This window comes from Heloderma suspectum, chromosome 4 (assembly GCF_057233095.1).
Source record: "Heloderma suspectum isolate Gila_16-S chromosome 4, 16-S_ref, whole genome shotgun sequence".
Taxonomy (NCBI): Eukaryota; Metazoa; Chordata; class Lepidosauria; order Squamata; family Helodermatidae; genus Heloderma; species Heloderma suspectum.
Window position 1 is genome coordinate 5,777,537 of NC_139461.1, and position 22,308 is coordinate 5,799,844.

Genomic DNA, 22,308 nt, shown 5'->3' on the forward strand with positions numbered 1-22,308 from the left:
GATTGATTATGTCCTTTGCAGACAAAGATGGAGAAGCTCTATACAGTCAGTCAAAACAAGACCTGGAGCTGACTGGCTCAGATCATGAGCTGCTTATCGCAAAAATTCGGCTTAAATTGAAGAATGTAGGGAAAACCACTAAACCATTCAGGTATGACCTAAATCATGTCCCTTATGAATATACAGTGGAGGTGAGGAATAGATTTCAGGGATTAGACCTGATAGACAGAGTGCCTGAGGAACTATGGACGGAGGTCTGTAATGTTCAGGAGGCAGCAACTCAATCCATCCCAAAGAAAAAGAAATGCAAGAAAGCCAAGTGGCTGAGGAGGCTTTACAAGTAGCTGAGGAAAGAAGGGAAGCGAAAAACAAGGGCGAAAGGGGAAGATATATCCAACTGAATGCAGAGTTCCAGAGAATAGCAAGGAGAGACAAGAAGGCCTTCTTAAATGAACAATGCAAAGAAAGCAAGTGGTTCTGCACATGCCCCCTTGACATGAGTGGGAACTGCACCGGAAGGCTTTCTCTTGCTGGGCTCGCTGCCTCCTCAAATATTGTGGCAGAACCTACAAAATGTAGGGAGCAGAATAATTCTCATTTTCAGTGAAATCCCGAAGGACCAGGTCATGATGGCAGTTGCGGCTTAGTTCTGACTTCATACAGCACCTAGCAAAGGCACTCGGTGTGTCACAGCCGTAAAACCTCCAGATCAAAGCAAGAGGCTGTTGAGCTCCTGGTGCAGTTGGGCTGTGAGGTGCACAGGCCTGCCCCAAGGTGCGGTTTGTATTGGAGGGGGCTGGTGCTTCACTTGCAACCGTCTTTCACATGGATATTGCTGCCTGTGTGTAAACCTCGTGTACATGGTAACACGCTCAGGGCACATTGCACATGCAGCCCCCATGCCGATTCCCCAGGTAGGACAGAGCAACACACAAAAGAGCCCCATATCGGTTGGCTCTAAGCCCGAGACTTCTGCACTCCTGGTTCTGCCTCTCCTCAGCTGCCCCGCCAGCCCTTCCTTTGCCACTTAGCAGCCTCAAGGGCCCTTGGTTGTACTCTGGACTCTAGCGCTTCCTGGCTCACAAACTTAGCCTTTCAGAACACAGAAATGAGGCATGGCAGTGTTGTGTCTTAAGACCAGGGCGAGGTGGTACGTCTAAACAACGCAACACATAACATGCGGTTGGAGTGAAGTTTGGTGTGGTGGAGTGCTTGCCGATTGTCCTGCTCCTACTACTGTCCACTGTCAGAGGCAGGGAACTGGGCTGGATCACAGAAGGGCGGGCAGAGCCATCCTGGCAGCGACTGCTTCTTGTGGCCTCTTCAGATACTCCCCAAGGAGATCAGATGGACGATCCCTCTCCAGCCAGCATGACTTGCACGTGACTCCTGGGGGGAGGCCACGGCCGGTGTGCCTGTCCAGGGGCCCCTTGGGGCAGAGAGCGTCTTGCCAAGGGCAGGACCTACTCCGAGGGTGCAAGGGCAGGCCCACCCACTGGCAAGGTGGGCCAGCGGCGGCCTGGCCAGCAAGGCGGCGTTGTTGGGCTGCTGTGTGGCGCCGGAGAGGAGAGGCACGAGGGGGCCTGCCGAAGGTCAGTTGTCAAGGATCCAGGACAAGGATCCCCCATTTCAGCCCTCAGAGCCAAGGAAATCCCCTTTCGGGCTCTGCTGGAGGTGTTCCTCACACTGTCAGAAGGGGAGGCTTGGAGGAAGTCTGCTTGGGGGCTATTCATTCAGACGTGCGGCGTGGGTTCTCTGCCAGCAAGACATGTGGTCAGCTTGCTCTGTCTGGCCAAAGTCACCAAGGCCTATCAGAAGCCCCAGGGCAGCCGTGCTGGCTGGGGATGATGGGGGTTGCACCCAAGGTATCTGGAAGGCACCAGGCTGGGGAAGGCTGTCCCAAGTCCTCACACTGAGGAGGGGCCTCCCGGGCTAAGCGCAGGCCGCCCGCGGAGGAGATTGCTGGTCCGGGATGCCCTCCCCCCCCCCCCCCGGACCAGCAAGCCTAGAAAGGGCTGCGGGCTCCAGCGCTCTGAGGAAGAGCTGCCTTGCTCCATCGGCCCGGGGGCGGCGGGGCGGCGCGCGCGCGAACGGGCGTTAGGCAATCACGCTGGGGACCGCACGCCGGCGCCAAGCTTGGGACGTGGCCCCACTCGCTGCTGGCGGGCAGCCTCCCCCGCCTGGAGTTAGTTCAGCCTCCAGGGGGAAAGGGTTCCCCCAGCCCCTCCCCCCTCCAATCTCCCTGACTAAAAGTTCTGTGCAGCCCAGAAGCCTGCATCGCCGATGGAGTTCACCTAGAAACGCACGTCTGTTACACGTTTTGGCCAGCCTTTTCCCTGCCTGTCTTACACGCGCTCTCCTCCCTCGTAAGCCTGGGGATTTGGACAGGAGAGGGTTAATGGCGTGCCGTATTGTAAGAATCTCAAAACGCCAGCGACAAATACTTAAAGCGTCCTGCCCTGCCCTGCCCTGCCCCGGTGCCCTCGGGGCTGAGGATTGTGGGAGCTGCAGTCCAACCCATCTGGAAGGCAACAGGCTGGAAGAAGGCTGGCCTAAAGCTCTCTTATTCCAGGCACTCAGTAAAACTGAAACCGAAAGCAACACAGCCGCTCTACATGCCACACCTGCCTCTTCCTCCCAGTTCCCCTTTCAGCCCTCCAGGACAACTCCCAGCACAGAACCCCACTCCTACACTAGCACATGGATCCAGAAGTAACTGCGGGAGAGACTGGCAACGTTGGGAAGCCTCTGCTTTGGGGGATTACAGGTAAATGACCCACAATGACTAGAAATAGCCAGACCCTCCTCTGGGCGGGGAGAGCCATGCTGCAACAGGGCATGCCTTTCTCCACCCCCATCCTGACCCACTCCTACCAGGAGATATTTGCCTGCTTCTCACCTAACAACAACCCAGAGACTGACTGGGTTCAGATGATGGGCTTGTCATGGATTATTTAGGCTGCATCACCTGTGGGCACCAGTTCATATGTAACCCCCACTCATGGGTTGTTGTGTCTTATAAAGCCAGTGAGCTTGGGTTATGCAAGGGTTAGGTAACTCTCATATAACCCTAAAACAGATCATGGGTTATGTAAGGGTTGTTTAACCCATGCATAACCCATGCTCACTGGGTTCACATGACACAACCTCCAAGCAGGGGTTGCATATTCAAAATGGCGGCCTCACATGTCCTGCATGTGCCGCAGCCTCTCAGAGAGTTAAATAACCCATGGTTGTCATGTCATGCAAACTGCCCCAATGGGTCGAGTACGGGTTGTTCAACTGTTGGTTGTTATCACCTGCAAACACTGCACTATGATTTAACTTTGGCTTGTTAACCACAAACAACCCAGGAAGAGAACCCATGGTTTGTTGTTGGGTTGTGAACTCTGTGTTCATGGTTAACCCATGGTTAAACTGTAGTCCAGGGTTCACATGTAAAGAAAACCCACGATTCAACAACCCATGACACCCAGCCTGCACACAGCCTGTACTCTGGGTTGTTGTTATGTGCGAACCAGGTTGCTGTCATCTGGGTGTCTCTATGTCAGCCTTCTCCAACATGCCATGTTGGCTGGGGATGATGGGAGTTGCAGTACAACACATCTGGAGGTCACTAGGTTGGGAAGGCTGTTCTAAGAGAACAAACAGAAATTTCGGGTTGAGACAGAGTTAGACACACACACATGCACAAAGCTCTTTTGGCTCCCTAAGCTAACAGCTTTGGGCTGCTGACTGCCTCCCTGGAAATCCAATGTGGGAGTTGACATGACAATACTGGGCTAGGTGTAGGGGTGTACTAAACCCTGCTTACCTGGCTCCGTCGGGTTCCACAGGTGGGGGGAGGCAATCCATTCCTCCCCCTGGAGTCCTCAACGGGGGGGGAGGCAATCTGTTCCCCCCCTCCGGAATCTGCCCAGCCAGCTCCACTCCGCGGCGAGTCCGCAGAGCTGCCAGCTGGGCCAACTCGCAGCAGGGCCTCCAGCCACTGCCAGGCTGGTGCAGACGCAAATAGCGTCCTGAGTAGGGGATGCCATTTGCGTCCTTATGGTAGCCCATGATAGGCTACGTAAATATTTACACAGCCTATCACGGGCTACCATAGGGACGCAAATGGTGTCCCTTACTCAGGACGCCATTTGCGTCCGCACCAGCCCGGCAGCAACCGGAGCCACCGCCGGAGCCACAGCCAGGTAGGCTCTGTTTCGCGGGGCTTTTGTGGGGTGGAGGGGCAGGGGGCTCCATTCCACCATGGATTCCGGGGGGCTGAATTCACTGGAATTCAACCCCTCTGGGATCCGTGGCGGAATTCTCTAACATCCCTAGCTAGGTGAACCAAGAGTCTGAAGTGATAGAAGGCCGGTGCCTACATTCGTGCTGGACTTCTGCGGCAGACGTGCAAGACATGCAGGTGAACTGATACGGTAGACCAGGAGTGAGCCATTTCTGGGGGTCGGGGCTGCATTGCCTCCCCCTGCCCCCTGGTAACTGCCTGGGGGCTGCACCCACCCCTGCCAGAGGATTCTGGGAGCACCATTCCGCTTGCAAACAAGGCCTGGGCAGCTGTGCATGGGTTGATTTTTCCACCGAGCTCCCAGCCACAACCCCAAGGTCCCTTTCTCGGTCAGTTGCCACCAGCTCAGTCCCCAGCAGCGCATACGTGAAGCTGGGGTATGGCCATGGTGCAGGCTTGCCGAGCCGCTGAGAAGCCCTGTGTCCTCAGCCAAGTCTAACTAAAAGGGGGTTGGGTGTGATCCCAGGGGGCTGCCTGTGCCCCGAAGATGCTGTGCCTAGGAGGCCCTCAACCAACAGCGTTCAATTCAGGACAGCCAAAAGGAAGGGCCTCTTCACACACCACACAGTTAACCTAATGGTACGGAATTCATGGCCAGGAGATGTGGCGTCCGCCACTGGATGAGGTGGGTTTAAAAGGGGATCAGACAGATGCATGGAGGAGGAGAGGTCTGTCAAGAGCTGTTAGCCACAATGGCTATATGGAGCTTCCATGTTAAGAGGCTGTCTCCCTCTGAATACCAAACACTGGAGATAAATAACTGGGTACGGCCGTTGTCTTTTTGACCTAGTTGTGGCTTTTTCGGAGGCATCTGAGTGGCTGCGGCTGGAAACTGACCTAGATGGGCCTTTCGTCTCCTCCGGCACTGCTCTCAATGGGGGGGTCTCCTTGGGCTGGGCCCCACAAACCTTGCCTGAGCCCCAACTGTGCAGAAACTCATCTTCTCCTTCTTCTTCCAGTCACATCTTTGCAAGAACTGCCAACCTGCCTTGCTGGGAGAGGTTCGTCTCCCACTCAGCCAAGATTTCTCTCGTGCAGCAGGAACGCCGCACCCTACCGCTAGAAGAGCTGCGCCCGGCCCAGAGCGAGGGCACCAATGGCTGCTTCCGCCACCCTGAAATTCAAGCTGATCCTCCTGGGGGACTTTGGGGTGGGGAAGACCACTCTTTTCCACCGCGTCCGAACGGGGCGTTTCCTGGAGGGGGCTCATGCCCTTGGCCAGCACATGTGCGTGTGTGAGAAAATCCTGCCACTGAAACATAATCGCAGCCACCTCCAGGCACAGGTAGGAGCCACATTCCCAGGCAGCTCAGGGGAAAGACCCAGCCCAAGTTCTGGGTGCTTCAGGACACCCCTGGAACTGTCTGCCTCAGGAGGGGGCCGAGAGTGAAGTGGCCAAGTTGGCAGATGACCACAAATTATTTAGGGTGGTTAAAACAAAAAGGGATTGTGAAGAGCTCCAGATGGATCTCTCCAAACTGGGAGAATGGGCATCCAAATGGCAAATGCGGTTCAATGTAAGTGAGGGTAAAGTGATGCACGTTGGGGCAAAAAGTCCCATCTTCAAGTATATCCTGATGGGATCTGAACTGGTGGTGACGGACTAGGAAAGACATCTTGGGGTTGTGGTGGACAGCCCAATGAAGATGTTAACCCAGTGTGTGACTGCTGTAAAAAAAGGTGGTGGTGGGGAACTCCATGTTAGGCATAATTAGAAAAGGAATTGGGAATAAAGCTGTCCATATCATCCTTCCCTTATACAAATCTATGGTGCGACCACACTTAGAATGCTGTGTACAGTTCTGGTCACCACACCTAAAAAAAGATATTGTAGAGCTGGAAAAGGTGCAGAAAAGAGCAACTAAAATGATCAAGGGGCTGGAACTTCTCCCCTATGAGAGAAGGTTGCAACAGCTGGGATTGTTTCGCTTGGAAAAAAAGGAAGGTAAGGAGAGACATGATAGAGGTCTACAAAATTATGCATGGTGCGGAGAATGTGGATAAGGAGACCTTTTTCTCCTTCTCTCAAAATATTAGAACCCGGGGTCATCCCATGAAGCTGATTGGTGGGAGATTCAGGACAGATAAAAGGAAGTCCTTCTTCACACAGCACATAGTTGGACTATGGAATTTGCTACCACAGGAAGCAGTGATGGCCACCAGTTTGGATGGCTCTAAATGGGGGTTAGACAACTTCCTGGAGGAGAAGGCTATCAATTTTTGATGGCTGTATGCTACCTTCAGAACCAGAGGCAGTGAGCCTATGTACACCAGTTGCTGGGGAACATGGGTGGGAGGGTTCTGTTGCGCTCATGCCCTGGGTCCCTGGTCAACAGCTGGTTGGCCACTGTGTGAACAGAATGCTGGACTACATGGACCCTTGGTATGATCCAGCAAGGCTCTTCTTATGTTCTTGTGAGAGGGGCAATCAGGGAGCATGTGCACCACAGTAATGTGCCTTGATTCACCTGGGGCTCTTTACAGTGGAGACCCCCTGCCTGCAGTGCCCCCTGCTTGCAGAGGGGGGTGGAAGGGACGGTTTTGGTGTTGGCGCTGAGGGCTGTTGGTCCCTTTTACCATTCTAAGAAAAGGGCAGGGGCAGGGGCTCTTTTCCATGAGAGCCAGGTTGCTCGCCCTGGAAGCTGTGCCCCATAACCCAAGATTGACTGGGATGAGTCAGTGGTGAGGGATGAGCATTTTGCATGTGCACAGAGGCACTCTCCTCTTCATATTGCTCCACATTCATCATGCTGCTTCATCTTCAGGCTCCTCCTGCACAGGGAGATCCATTCAGCCACTTCTTTGCTCTCTCAGTATCAAATCAAATCCTTCTACTGACAGGGCGTGGGGGCAGCATCCCACTGCCTCATTCCGCTAGTGCAAATGACATTGTGCTAGTGGAAGCGAGGTTCTGAACTATGGACAAGGAGAATCCAACTAAAGTCATGTTTGGGCAGGTGTTAATGTGCAACCCGTTGCGCACTACACATGTGCAAATGGGTGTGCAACGGGTTGCACAATGGGTTGCGCAAGCGTAATGTGCCACTGCTTGTGCAATGGAACAATTTGGCAGAGCTCTGCTAGCACTAACTGAGTTTGTGGAACGACACCTTTGGATACTGACCACGGCCTTTTTATGTACAAAAGCTTTCTCTGACTACCAACGCTGTTTATTTCTTTAATACTGGTTAATCTTTTAGAATCATAGAATAGTAGGGCTGGAAGGGGCCTACAAGACCATCAAGTCCAACCCCCTGCTCAGTGCAGGAATCCAAATCAGAGCATCCCTGACAGATGGCTGTGCAGCCTCGTCTTGAAGGCCTCCAGTGTGGGAGAGCCCACCACCTCCCTAGGTCATGGGTTCCATTGTCGTATTGCTCTAACAGTCAGGAAGTTGTTCCTGATGTTCAGCTGGAATATGGCTTCCTGTTACTCTTTTTTAAATCATGTCTATCAGCCTTCCCCCAACATAGTGTCCTCCAGATGTGTTGGAGTGGGCCATGCTGGCTGGGGATGATGGGAATTGCACTCTAACACATCTGGAGTGTGCCAAGTGGGGGAAAGCTGATGTATATGGCACTGACTATTTTTGGTGCTTTTAAAAATAGCATCCTTCTTTTTTTGTAAGTTGCTTTTAGAGTTTAAAATGAAAAATGACTAGTACATTTATAGAATATATGAGCAGCAACAGCAGTAGCAGCAACAATAATAATATCCCAGCAAATGCCTGATAAATGCCTGATATTCCCATCCCAGTTGATAGACCAAGGGCTCCTTCACACGGAGCTTTTATCCTGCTATTTGCTCACTCATGGAAGTTGGCAGTTCCTTTTCATGACGTCCTCCACCTCCAGGGCACATCCAGAGGTATTTCCTGGTTATTCCATCTCAAAAGGATCCAGGCTGCCTTTACATTAAAGGAAAAACCTGCAGTCCTCTCGTTGTGGAGCCTTTTGCGTTTACAGTGGACTCCCAGACCATGACTACATGATTGCTCAGACAGGAAGTTTTTTATTTTCCAAGGTTCCATAGAGCTCAATGAAACTTTGCCATCTAGTGGCTGTTTCAACTGCATTACAATCTGACTTAGTCCATGATTTCCAGATCTTTTTGAGATGGAATAACCAGGAAATACCTCTGGGTGTGCCCTGGAGGTGGACGACGTCACGAAAAGGAACCGCAGACTTCCGTGTGAGCAATCTCAATAGCAGGATAAAAGCTCCATGTGAAGAAGCCCCTGGAAATCATGAACTACCTGTTTAAGTCAGGTTATAATGCTATTAAAACAGCCACTAGATGGCAAAGTTTCATTGAGCTCTGCAGAACCTTGAAAATCAAAAACTTCCCCACGGCAGTCACAGGGCGCTGTCTGGGAGCCTGCTGTAAGGGCGGAAAGGCCCCACAACGGGAGGAGTTCTTGTGGCTGTTTACTATGATAGCTCTGGGCCAAGCTACCCGTGACACGGGGTGTCCGTGGGGGTATGTGCCAGAAGCTGCAGTAGACTCTGATTCTACTGAGTGAAGGGGTGGTGCTTGTCTCACCCCCACCCTCACCATTTCCCCCAATGCCAAATGCTCCACCCACCACCATGCTGCTGATTTTCCTGGAGAAAAAAATACAACTGTAACTATTTTTTTCCCAGTGAGGTAAACAACAGGTGGCTGTGGAATCAATTTAGATCAAGAAAATGGCACATAGGGGAAGATATAAATCATAGAACCATAGAATAGTAGGGTTGGAAGGGGCCTACAAGACCATCGAGTCCAACCCCCTGCTCAATGCAGGAATCCAAGTCAGAGCATCCCTGACAGATGGCTGTCCAGCCTCGTCTTGAATGCCTCCAGTGTGGGAGAGCCTACCACCTCCCTAGGGAATTGGTTCCATTGTCGTATTGCTCCAACAGTCAGGAAGTTTCTCCTGATGTTCAGCCAGAATCTGGCTTCCTGTAGATTGAGCCCATTATTCCGTGTCCTGCACTCTGGGATGATCGAGAAGAGATCCTGGCCTTCCTCTCTGTGACAACCTTTCAAGTACTTGAAGAGCGCTATCCTATCTCCCCTCAGTCATCTCTTCTCAGGCTAAGCGTGCCCAGTTCTTGCAGTCTCTCCTCATAGGGCTTTGTTTCCAGTCCCCTGATAATCTTTGTTGCCCTCCTCTGAACCCTCTCCAGCTTGTCTGCATCCTTCTTAAAGTGTGGTGCCCAGAACTGGACACAGTACTCCAGATGAGGCCTAACCAGTGCTGAGTAGAGGGGAACTAGTCCTTCCCGGGATTTGGAAGCTATGCTTCTATTAATGCAGCCCAAAATAGCATTTGCCTTTTTTGCAGCCACATCCCATGGTTGGCTCATATTCAGCTTGTGATCGACAACAGTTCCAAGATCCTTCTCGCTAGTAGTGTTGTTGAGCCACGTATCCCCCATCTTGTAACTGTGTATTTGGTTTCCTTTTACTAGATGTAAACTTGGCATTTATCCCTATTAAATGTCATTCGGTTGTTTTCTGCCCAGCGCTCCAGTCTATCAAGATCACTTTGAATTTTATTTCTGTCTTCCAAAGTATTAGTTATCCCGCCCAATGTTGTGTCATCTGCAAATGTGATCAGCATTCCCTGCACCTCCTCCTCCCAAGTCATTAATACAAATGTTGAAGAGCACTGGGCCCAGGACTGAGCCCTGCGGTACCCCACTCATTACCTCTCCCCAGTTGGAGAAGGTCCCATTGATAAGCACTCTTTGAGTCCGATTCTGTAGCCAACTGTGGATCCACCGGATCGTTGTTTCATCTAGCCCACTTTGAGCTAGTTTGCTCATCAGGAGATCATGGGGCACTTTGTCGAAAACCTTGCTGAAGTGAAGGTATATTATGTCTACAGCATTCCCACGGTCCACAAGGGAGGTGACTTGATCAAAAAATGAGATCAGATTTGTCTGGCAGGACTTGTTCCTGACAAATCCATGTTGGCTTCAAGTCATCACTGCATGGTTTTCAAGGTGCTTCCAGATGGATTGCTTTATCATCTGCTCCAGAATTTTCCCAGGGATTGATGTCAGACTGACTGGTCTGTAGTTCCCAGGTTCCTCCTTTTTACCCTTTTTGAAGATAGGGACCACATTAGCCCTCCTCCAGTCATCTGGCACTTCCGCCGTCCTCCATGATTTCTCAAAGAGAATAGACAGTGGTTCTGAGAGTTCTTCTGCCAATTGGCAGAAACACCCCTCCTCCAGCACAGCATTTCCAGTCAACATGAGACCCCCTGTAGCTGCTTACAAGTACAAGGAAAGCGTTGGGGTCTCCCTGCCTGCCACATCCATTGCCATCCTAGAGAGGAGGAGCGGGTGACATGGGCCAAGCAGAGTTTTGGCCGGATCTAACATGGGCCAGTTCTTACATCCACATTCTCTGGAACCAACCCAGTTAGTGTAGAAAACAAGGTTCAGGGGCTGACCTCCGGGCCCCAATTAAAGTCTGCCTAGCACATTAGCCTCCCACGCAGGAGGGCCAGATCCGCCCTGCCTTTGCCTGAGCATCCTTCAGGTCTAGACATGTGAGCTTGGGCAGGAAGATACAAACCCATAAATCCGTGTTTTGTACCTGAATTTTGCTAAGAAAGGCAGACAACCCTCATTTCGATCACTGCTCCAGCCTCTGATGCCTTGAATTCAGTTTCTGTTGGCTGAATCACTTGCTTGTCGCCTGTTTATTTGCCTGGCAGCATGGCTGGAACTGAAAGGTGCACTTGTGCAACCTGTAGAAGTGCAGGAGATTTTACAAGGCAATTCAGCTACCTGGGCTGCCCACCACCAGCCAGGGAAACTTCACATGACAGATCACATTTTGCCTGCACACATAAGGGCATGGGGAGACTCCCCAAGTGATTGTGCATGGCGTTGCCGCAAATACACGGACCAGGAAGTGGAGGCATGCAGCAAAATAAAAGTGTGGGCTGGTTTCACACAAGATAGCATGTGTTTATTTCTTAAAAATTTCTCTACTACTCTCCCATAAGGTCAGACTCAAGGCAGTTAAAAATAATAAGAGCAAAGGCAGATTAACACACAACCATCACAGAAAGTGACAAAATGCAAAAATCTGTGTCTGAATGCAAGCCAAGCACAAAGCGCCAGAAATCAGAAGTTCTAGAGAGGCAGGGAAGTACATCTCTCTGGGGAACCAGAGCAGGAGGGTGTTACTGCACTCCCATCCCACTCTTCTGGTGGCTCTTCTGATGTTCTTAATGATCCACCATATAAAACGGCCTTTCCCAGCCTCATGCCCTTCAGGTGCATTACACTACAACTCTCACCTGCAGCACTGGCCATGCTGGCTGGAGATGGGAGCTGCAGTCCAACACATGAAAAGCACACCAGGCTGGAGAAGGCTCATGTAAGGTATAGTTTGCCCCAGGTTAATCATCCTTCTGAACTAAAAAGTCCTAAAGGGAAAGTTCTTTCACCCTTTAGCATTTTCCAATTCTACTGCATCCCTTTTTTGCCAATGTATTGGTCTCTTGATTCTGTCTCATGCAGCCGAGTCCCATGTGCGTTACTTCCAAGTAAACATGCTTCTAAGTTCTCATTGAGCTAAAGGGTCTTCCTTCCAAGTAACCCCCCTTTTGATAGGATTGCTTGCAGCATTAGCCAAAGATCCTTCCTTGACAGCCATCCTCATTTTTCTGAGCCTTAAATTCAAACCCTCTCCCCTTCTGTCCCCCTTTCCTGCAGTTAGGCAAAATCTGCTTGTTATAATAATCCTATGAATTTGGTCACACAGAAAGATTTCCCAGTTTGGCAGCAACAGAAAGGAACAATATTCTTCCTGTCACCTCCTGGCCAAATGTATTGTGCTAACAGGAGCTGCCTCTTTGCATAATAAACACAAAACTGGTTGGGCAAGTTGATTTGACACTAGACCTGGGCTTGGTTGGTGATGCAGAAGAAGCAAAGGACTGCTGGAGGGGCTGGAGAAACGGTGGTGGAGAAAGGGGCTGCTGGCTCCTGCAAAACTCCCTCCCTTCCCCAGATGTTCCCTAGAACAGAGGTCCTCAACGCAGCACCTGCAGGGTCCTCCAGCAGTGCCTGTGAAACTCTCAACTTTGTGCCGCCTTCAAACATTTTTTTTTTTTAATTTTAAAGAAACTTGAAAAATGTGAAGGCACCAGGGTCTCCTTCCTGTTTCTGAACCTGCTGATCAGCTGTTCAGTGGGCAGGAAGAGAAGGAAAGAGTTGCTTCCTGGCCCACCCAATCTTCTTCCATCCGTCCACACAGACTTTTCCCCTTTGCTCTCTTGCTCTCTCTCCACTCCTAGCCCCTAACCTTGCTCTTTCTCTCCCACTCACTCCTTTATCTTGCTGTTTCTCTCCACTCCCAGCCTCTAGCCTCGCTGTTTCTCTCCACCTCTTTTGACTAGCCAGGCCACCACGGCAGCCATTCTGTGACTAGCCACATCTTCCATGGGAGCCATTTGTGGTGGTGCCCACTGCAGTTTCTCAAATTCCCAAGTGTACTCATAGGTCCAAAAAGGTTGGGGATTCCTGCTTCTTGATAAATCAAGATCTGCTACAGAGTGCAATCTATGTTTTAATTTGAGTATGATTTTGTTATGCATCACTTTCATTTATTTCAGTATTCAAAATGTGTAGGGGAATCTGATAATCAATTTATTAGCAAGCTGCCTTCCTTCCGAAGCTGCCTCATACCGAGCCAGACCACTGGCACATGTAGCCCAGTGTTGTCTACACCAGGGGTGGGCAGAAGGTAGATCTCCAGTTGTTTCGAACTTCAACTGCCAGCATGGCCAATGGTCAGGAATGCTGGGAGCTGAAGTCCAAGACATCTGGAGATCTGATTTCAGCCTACACTGACTGGCAGCAGCTCTCCAAGGTTTCAGACACGTCTTTCTCCGTCCTGCCTGGAGATGCCGGGGACTGAACCTGGGACTTTCCGCATGCAACGTCTGTGCTCTGCTACTGAGCAACGGCCCTTCCCCTCGCCTTAAGAGCATAAGAAGAGCCCTGAGGCTGGATCAGACCAAGGGTCCCTCTAGTCCAGCATTCTGTTCCCACAGTGGCCGACCAGGTCCCCACAAGCAAGAGAAGGGTGCAACAGCACCCTCCTGCTTGTGTTCGCCAGCAACCGGATTGACAGGTCTGCTGCCTCTGAACCTGGGTGGCCATCCTGACTAGTAGCCATTGATAGCCTCACCCGCCATGAACCCATCTAGTTCCTTGTTCAGGCCATCCAAGTTGGTGGCCACCACTACATCTTGTGGTAGAGAATTCCATGTTGCATGAAGAAGCCCTTTTATCTCTCCTGAATCTCTCCACCATTCAGCTTCAGTAGAGAACCCCATTGGGCTCTAGTATTATGGGGGAGAAAAACATATCCATATCCACTTTCTTCACACCATGCATAGCTTTATTCACCTGGATCATTCTGCCTGATGCAGCCGTCCTTTTTCCAGTCATGGTCTAGCAGTGAAAGATTCTCTAGTGCAGAATCCCAGTTATGCACTTGCCTGAGCAGTTTCATGTGGCAGGGAGTTCCCCTGCTCAGCCCTCCAACCTTCTGCTTCTTCTACCTGTGCAGATCTCCCTGTGGGACACAGCTGGGGAGGAGCGTTTCCTGTCTCTGAGCAGCTGCTATTACCGAAGTGCGGATGCTGTGCTGCTGGTGTACAGCCTGCAGGGCCTCCTCTCCTTCAACAGCCTCTCGCACTGGCTCTACGTGGCCAGGCATTACTGTGCTGATGGTATGCAAGAGGGAGAGATGGGAAGGCGGAATGGAGGAAAGAATAATGGGTGGGCTTGGCTGCCACCTTTTTCTCTGCCTCTGCTCCAGTGCCTTTAACAGCAGCCCAACACACAGATATTTAGCAGGGGATTTTTTTTCCCACGGCTTAACTTTCACATCAGGAAAAATTTTCCTGCTGTATTTCTATGTGTTAAGCTGTTGTTAAAGCCACAGGGCCAGTAAAACCAGGGAACCCTGGCAGTGGAAGAGATGGCCACCTGTACTAGATCCTGAATCTGCACTGATGAATTTAAAATGCAATATTTCGGTCTATGCAAAACATGGGATTGTTTCCCACTCCCGCCACCCCAAATACACACACTATGAGCAAAACATTGAGCTGGATCAAGATTTAGTCATACTTAGAGTAAACCCATTTAAATCAGTGGGACTTAAGTTAGTTATGACTGATGCAGGTCCCACTGATTTCAGTGGGTCTGCTCGAAGTATGACTAAGTCTGGATACAACCTAGCGGCTGGAGGAAAGAGATGGATATGTGAGGGCGTAGAAAGAATTTATTGGGGAGGGGGGACAAAAAGATTGGGGTGATGAGGAGGAGTGAGCAAGGCACAGATGCTCCACCCAGTAATGGAACCATCCCACTATAAACATTCCTGTACACTTTGAAATGCATCTCCCCAGTCATGAGAGCAAGACTTTAAAATTCTGGAAACAGGTTCTGGAAACAGGATTTGAATTCAGTAGCAGAATTGGCGGGGGGATGGTGTACACATGCCTTTGCTTACTGTACGCAGAGTTGCCGCTTCCTGTTCTGATGGAGGTTCTATGTCTTTTATCAGCAACGGCGGTCCTCACGGTTTCCTTTATCTTCCCTCCTCCCCACCCCCAGCCGATATCGTCCTCCTGGGCAATAAGAGCGACCTGGAGAACTGCGTTCCCGAAGAGAAGGCTGAGATGTTTGCTGTGGAGCATCACACATCTGGGAGATTCAAAGTGTCAGCCAAGACAGGTAGGGTCCAGGGGGCCACGGGAATGCTAGTGCAACCTCCCCCACACCAGTCCATCGGAGACTGGAGCCACGCTCAGTCCTGTTCTGTGTGGCCCACCCCACCCCATGCTGGCTGGCTGGGAATGATGGGCGTCGCAGCCCAACACATCTGGAGGGCACCAGGTTGGGGAGGCTGCTTTGGACAGTATTCATTAGCTAGCATGGGCCTTGGACACATCTCAGAATTTGTCATCAAGCGCTATTAACCCAGTTTGACAGGCAAAGGGAGGTGGAGGGATGGTTCCAGACTTCGGAAGGAATGTGCATGTCTCAGGATAGAAATAATGAATGGGTGCAGAGTGGGATCTATTTCTGGACAGACAAGCGCCAACAAAGAGAATGCTGTGCTGTTATTAATAACAGCATGGTTTCCTGGCACAGTGCATGGGTGGGGCAGAGATTGGTCTCTTCCGATGTTTCTGCCCCAGCAACTCGGCACACACACACAGTATCCATGTTGAACCCAGTCTTTTGTATCTCTGGAAAATGGCCTATGTCTAGAGCAGCCTTCCCCAGCTATTCTGTCTGGGGGATTATGGGAGTTGTAGGACTGGAGCCACGCTCAGTCCTGTTCTGTGTGGCCCACCCCACCCCATGCTGGCTGGCTGGGAATGATGGGCATCGCAGCCCAACACATCTGGAGGACACCAGGTTGGGGAAGGCTGGTCAAGAGGTTGTGACTCGCTATGTTCTGGTTTAGCCCACGTGCGACACAGGATATGCATCCATGTAAACCATACAGGTTCGATGCTGCATCATCCTAGGCTTGTTTACTCAGATGTAGGTCCCTAGTAAGTGTGCCTTAGGATTGAGGGTTAAATTGGCAATGTCACATAGATATGGTAGACCAAAACTACAACTGCAGAGAAATCCTGCATTAAGAAATATGGTTGATTTGATTTAAATCATGATTTAAATCACTTGTCTGAAGGACTCAATTTTAATGATTTAAATCACTAGTGAGGAAGATTCTATTTAATCATCATTTTTAATCATCATTATTGTTTAATATAACCTTAATACATATTCGGGGATGTCGATTTCATTAGAAGGTAGGTTCATAGTGGAGAGGATACATGCGGCAGGAGATTCCTCAGGAGTCAGGACTGCATGAATATGTTTTTGTGAACTGCCCAGAGATAGGGATGGCGGAGAATTTCTCCACAAATCTTTGGGAGGCCGAGCGCCGAGGCATTCGGCCCCCCGAAAGTGTTGGGGAAATTCTCCGCCAGCCCCCCGCCCCGGGATGGGACTTACCGTGGCCGAATGTCCCTCTCGGCGGCGTTTCGGCGGCGTTTCGGCGGGGCGGCGGCCGGTCCCCCGACCGGCTGCCACCGCCACCATTACAAAATAAAAAAGTAAAACAAAAACACACACCTGTGATAGGCTACGTGACGATTTACGTAGCCTATCACGGCTAGATTTCCAAAGTCAGCCGTGATAGGCTACGTAAATCGTCACGTAGCCTATCACGGGTGACTTTGGGGGAAAAAAAGCGCGTACGCAAATGGCGGCGGCCAATGGGCGCCGCCATTTGCGTCCCTTTTTTTGGCACGTCTAGTCTACGTAAAGATTTACGTAGACTACGGCGAAAATAAGGGCAACGCAAATAGCGTTCCCTTCAACCATATTTCTATAATAATCATAAATAATCATAAATAATCAACCATATTTCTTAATGCAGGATTTCTCTGCAGTTGTAGTTTTGGTCTACCATATCTATGTGACATTGCCAATTTAACCCTCAATCCTAAGGCACACTTACTAGGGACCTACATCTGAGTAAACAAGCCTTTTACTTGTTTACTAATAATGTTTACTTGTTTACTAATAATATTGTTTAATAGCGTTCCCTTATTTTCGCCGTAGTCTACGTAAATCTTTACGTAGACTAGACGTGCCAAAATAAGGAACGCAAATGGCGGCGCCCATGGGCCGCCGCCATTTGCTTACGCGCTTTTTTTTTCCCAAAGTCACCCGTGATAGGCTACGTGACGATTAATGTAGCCTATCACGGCTGACTTTGGAAATCTAGCCGTAATAGGCTACGTTAATCGTTACGTAGCCTATCACGGGGTTTTTGTTTTTCACTTTTTCTTTCGCGGCCGGGGAGACGGGGCGCTTCTCCCCGGCCTGAATTTCGGCTGGGTGAGGTGGGGCGCCTCCCGCCCCCTCGCCTGAACTTCGGGGGAAGAAGCGAAGCGCCTCCCCCCCCACCACGAATCACCCCTGCGAAAAGGTAAGTGACTTTCGTACATCCCTACCCAGAGAGCTTCGGCTATTGGGCGGTATAGAAATAAAATAAATAAATTTAAAATAAATTCTGTTCAGTTTTGGTTTCACTTTCTATTCCCCTCCCCTGTCCCTTGCATTTATATCCAGACTCCTCCTCCTCGTTCAGATCTACTCCATCTCCCCAAATTCTCTATTCACGGTCCTTCTCTGTCTCTGCACTTAGAGAGAGGAATGGCCTTGAGAGAGGGGGAGCGTGCACTTCTGCACACCACCTGCAGTGCAGAACTGGACTGATCAGGTTATCTCCCAACTCCAAAAACTGCTAATATAGTCATAAAATATAATTAGAAGTTGTATAATTAGTATTCACAATGATATCTTTGACCTAGGTTCTCTTCTTACTAATTGTTTTAAGAAAATTTCAAAATCTGATTCAAATAAAAAAATCCCACTTAAATTTTAAAAATCCAGCTTCTTCATTAAAAAAAAATCATTGATTTTTATCAGCCCTGTTAAGGAAAGGGTGGTCACACTTTGCAAATGAACATCTGGAATGAGAACTCATGACTCTATGCTACTGCTTTTTCAGAGAAGCTGGACTTCTCTCCAGACAGGGCTGTCCGCCATTCAGGTGCACACATCACAGACAGAGTCACCACACATAAAACTGCAGGCTGTCCCTGTCTGGATGGGCAGTACCCCTCTCAACGCTGATCTCAGCCTCTTCCCCAGGCTGATCTCCTGACCTTGCCTTCTATTCCCTCTTTTGAGTGGTTTTCTGAACAATACTATTTTCAGAAAAGGGAGAGACTTGATCTGAGTTTGCTAGGTCAAAGCAAAGCACACAAGCCTAACGCAGCACAGCTCCTATGCAGCCCCTTCAGCTCATCCTCAGAAATCTTTACTAAATCCGAGCTGCTAGGTAGGTCGTATCTCCCTTCTTGCAAGCATCCCTTGCGAATCTTTGAATCTGAGCGTTCAAGCTGCTCAGGTTCTGCCAAGTGTCTTAGGGTGGATCCCTTCCTCATTTAGACAGAAAAAAGCGATGTGTGGATATGGATCCACACAGCCACCCAAATCTTTGGACTCTCCGTGGGGGCGTGGCTGCGGGGATGGCCACGATGAGCACCTGCACGTCGTTTGCCGCAGCACCCTGCCTGCGCATCCGCCAGCCGCCGTTGCTGTCCTCTCACTAACCTGGCCAAGGCTTCCTCTCTCATCTTCCCTTCCAGGCGAGAATGTGGAGTGCTGTCTGCAGGAGATGGTGGAGCGGCTCTTCCTCAGGAAGGAACTCCAGTGCAGCGGCCTCCACGCACCACTACAAGAAGTTGGCTACTACAGCCACTGTGGGTGCTGAGCGGGGCTGGACCTTCCCCCCGGTGAGACCCCTCCCTTCTGCGAGAAAGGACACACAGGCATGCTACCGTTGGAGAGAACGCTCTGAGAACCTCATACACCACGTGGGCCATGGATCCCAAGCGGCTTTTCTCTGTGCACTTGCTGTGAATCAGTTCTGGACATTCACCCTCCACTGGGGATGACCGGGCTTAGCAGCATTAGAGCCTCTCTCCGACTTGAGGGGCATGGCAGTTTTCGATGCCCCAGTGGTGCCAGTGAACTCATCCTGGTGGTCTCCCAGGCACCACCTTCAAAGAGATGCTGCTATTTGGATAGGTGTGGACCATTTCCTGCAGGATGCTGAATACCAGCCTTCTCCAAACTGGTGCTGTCCAGATGTGTTGGACTATAACTCCCAGCATCCCCCAGCCAGCAGAGGAAATGTGGTTTTTGGGAAATGTAGTTTCTGAGGCATTATGGGACCCGGGGATCTGTATGTGAGAGTGGAAGGTTGGCCCGTTTTCTGCTCACGATCCATTTTTCCCACCATCTGTGTTCCAAACACACAGGCATGGCTGTACTTTGCACACAGGCTTCTTCTCATATGGCACACTTTTTCTTCACCACCATTCATTAGTAAAAATGGATGGATGCCAATTGCAAATACAATATTAGGCAAGTGTGGCAGTTTCAACATTGTAATTTATGTTCTTCAGGTGATTAGCCCTAGCAAATATATGAGAGGATACATATATGTCGTTGAAATACATATATGTCTCAGAGTGAAATGGAACGAATAAATATTGACAGCAAAACGGAAGGTGTCAAAACAATCTCCGTGGAAGAGAGCTGAACTCTACTGAAATAGATGAGTGGTTGTCAGCATATTATGCACAGCTGAGTTACTAAAATGTATGAGTGAGTCAACAGGTTTCAACACCTTAGTTTTTGTTTTAAATGAAAACTATGTAAGGGGAGTATATGCCATTGTCTATAGTTTTTTTTAGAAGTAACCCAATAAAATATTCTACATAATATAGCATTTAAATCCCATTACGCATACTCTGTTCATGGCACTGAAGTAGAGGAGCTAGAGCGGAATGGGTTGAAGCACTGGGACTTTTTGATTAGCAGGGACCATGACATCTTCTGCCACCCCGCTCGGGCTTTCCTGTTCCCTCTGTGTTTGGCTGTAGGGGGGGCGGGGGCAGGGAGAGGATTTTCCCAGCAACAATATACTGTGGTCTATCCCTGTTGTAACACAAAGCATTTTGGGGTGGCTTGATTTTGAATGAGTAATTAAGACCTAAAGGAGAAGGGGACGGCAGAGGATGAGATGGCTAGATAGCATCACGGATGCAATGAATATGAACTTGAGCACGCTCCGGGAGAGAGCGGAGGACAGGAAGGCCTGGTGTGCTGTGGTCCAGGGGGTCACGAAGAGCCAGACACAACTGAACAACAACAACAAATTAAGACCCATCCGCTTTACAAAAGACATGTATAGTACACACACACTCACATACACACAGATGGATCAGCACAGTTGCCTGCATTTTTGAATTCTCCTGGGGGATGGCTATGGAGACAGTCATGAAGAGCACCTGCACTTCAAAATTTACTACACCACTTTTAGGGATGCCCTGAAGACTTACTTTTTTTCTTTGGCCTTCCCCTAGTTATTGGACTTGAGAATAAAACTGCCAATGATGTACTGCCCTTATACAAATCCATGGTGCGACCACTCTTAGCACACTGTGTCCAGTTCTGGTCACCACACCTAAAAAGGGATATTGTACAGCTGGAAAAAGTGCAGAAAAGGGCAACTAAAATCATCAAGGGGCTGGAGCACGTCCCCTGCGAGGTAAGGTTACAACAGCGGGGATTGTTTAGCTTGGAAAAAAGGAGGGTAAGCGGAGACATGAGAGAGGTGTACAAAATTATGCACGGGGTGGAGAATGTGAAGAGGGAGACATTTTTCTCCCTCTCTCAGAATACTAGAACCCAAAGGGGTCATCCCATGAAGCTGATTGGTGGGAGATTCAGGACAACCAAAAGGAAGGACTTCTTCACACAGTGCAGAGTTAATGGAACTCGCTACCACGAGGTGTAGTGATGGCCACCAATTGGGATGGCTTCAAAAGGGGGTTAGACAAATTCCTGGAGGATAAAGTTGTCGATGGCTACTAGTCCTGATGGCTCTATGCTACCTCCATCATAGCATGGTATGTATTAAAGGCAGTAAGGGTGCAATGCTATGCATGTTTAGACAGAGAAAAGGCCTACAACTCCTAGCATTCCCCATGCTAAGCCTCTGTACACCCTAAGCCTCTGCACACCAGTTGCTGGGAAGCATGGGCGGGAGGGTGATGATGCACTCATGTCCTGCTTGTGGGTTTTCCATGTGCAGCTGTTTGGCCACTGTGTGAACAGAATGCTGGACTAGATGGACCCTTGGCCTGATCCAGCATGGCTCTTCTTATGCTCTAAACACATCTGGAGAACACCAGGTTGCAGAAGGCTGGCATATATATTATATGGATTGGGGAGAATTAGAGCAAATTAAATACATGTGTACCTTGTCAACTACGAAATATGTATCTTTTTTTGAAGCTGTCTTGCTGTGAAAGGATCTGATGCAAACAAATCCTGCGGTGTTCCTTGTTGCTCGGTGTACATTGTGCCATCAGTGTATACAACGTTTTGGAGAGTGGCATAAGACAACAGATCATCCTTGCCCTAGGGCAGCTTTCTCCAGCCTGGCACCCTCCACATGTGTTGCACTACAACTCCCATCATCCCCAGGAAACATGGGCATGCTGGGAGAAATCAGAGGGAGTGATGAATGTGATGAGGGATGGATTCTAGCACCAGTTTTGTTTCAGCAATATGAAGCATAATGCCAGAAGTGAGCACTGAGGGGGAATTTGAGGGGGCAAAATGAAACTGGTTGTAGTGAGTTTGACACTGGAAGAAATGGTGAGGAGTCAAGTCCTGAACTGACACAGTGTCCTATATGCTGTTTGAACGAATAGAGACATGTTTGGCCTTACCGGCAGCTTTATAGTTAATTAGGAAGGCCTTTCACACAGGCTGGTAATTTATGGCTTCACCTTGAACCTGTTTTGGCCAGCTGTACGAGCTCCTCCTGTGAGACAAGAGAAGCTTCGCTTCCTGTGGGAAGGAAAGCCCCCCCCCCCCAATTGGGAGAGGTGTCTGTGCCAACTTGTCAGCTCCTGAACTAGGGAGAGACACCTATAAAATCCAGCAGGCTGGTTTTGCTCTTTGGTCTCGCTCCAAGGGGGAATACATGTGCTACCAACCTAGAGAGCACCTGCTGGTCCTAGGGGAACGTCTCGTACACTGTGGGGACCCCAGGGTACAATCAGCTGCGGCAAAGGTCTGCTTTGTCAACTCAACTCAACGGGTATGAGCTTTCCTTGCATATTCTTTCTGCCTCCATTTATCATCTGTGTATACTCAAACTGTTAAACTGATCTATTTGTGATTTTGTCTCACTTTCGCACCTATGAATCTGGTTTGATAGGGGCCTACATAACTCACGGTCCCCAAATCAATATACTGGTGTTCTGGAAGGAAGTTCAAGGCATACAGGACAATAAGGCAGATGTCTTTTAA

At 49.8% G+C, this 22,308-nt stretch overlaps 1 protein-coding gene across 1 annotated transcript; it reads left to right on the forward strand.

Moving 5' to 3' along the window:
- Positions 1-2,199: 2,199 nt before the first annotated feature.
- Positions 2,200-21,253, forward strand: LOC146346470 (ras-related protein Rab-18-like). Its single transcript, XM_084848509.1, has 5 exons — positions 2,200-2,767; positions 5,254-5,579; positions 13,883-14,045; positions 14,938-15,057; positions 18,564-21,253. The coding sequence occupies exons 2-5, from the start codon at positions 5,391-5,393 to the stop codon at positions 18,686-18,688; spliced, it is 597 nt and encodes a 198-aa protein (XP_084704635.1). The 5' UTR covers positions 2,200-2,767; positions 5,254-5,390; the 3' UTR covers positions 18,689-21,253.
- The last annotated feature ends 1,055 nt before the right edge of the window (positions 21,254-22,308 follow it).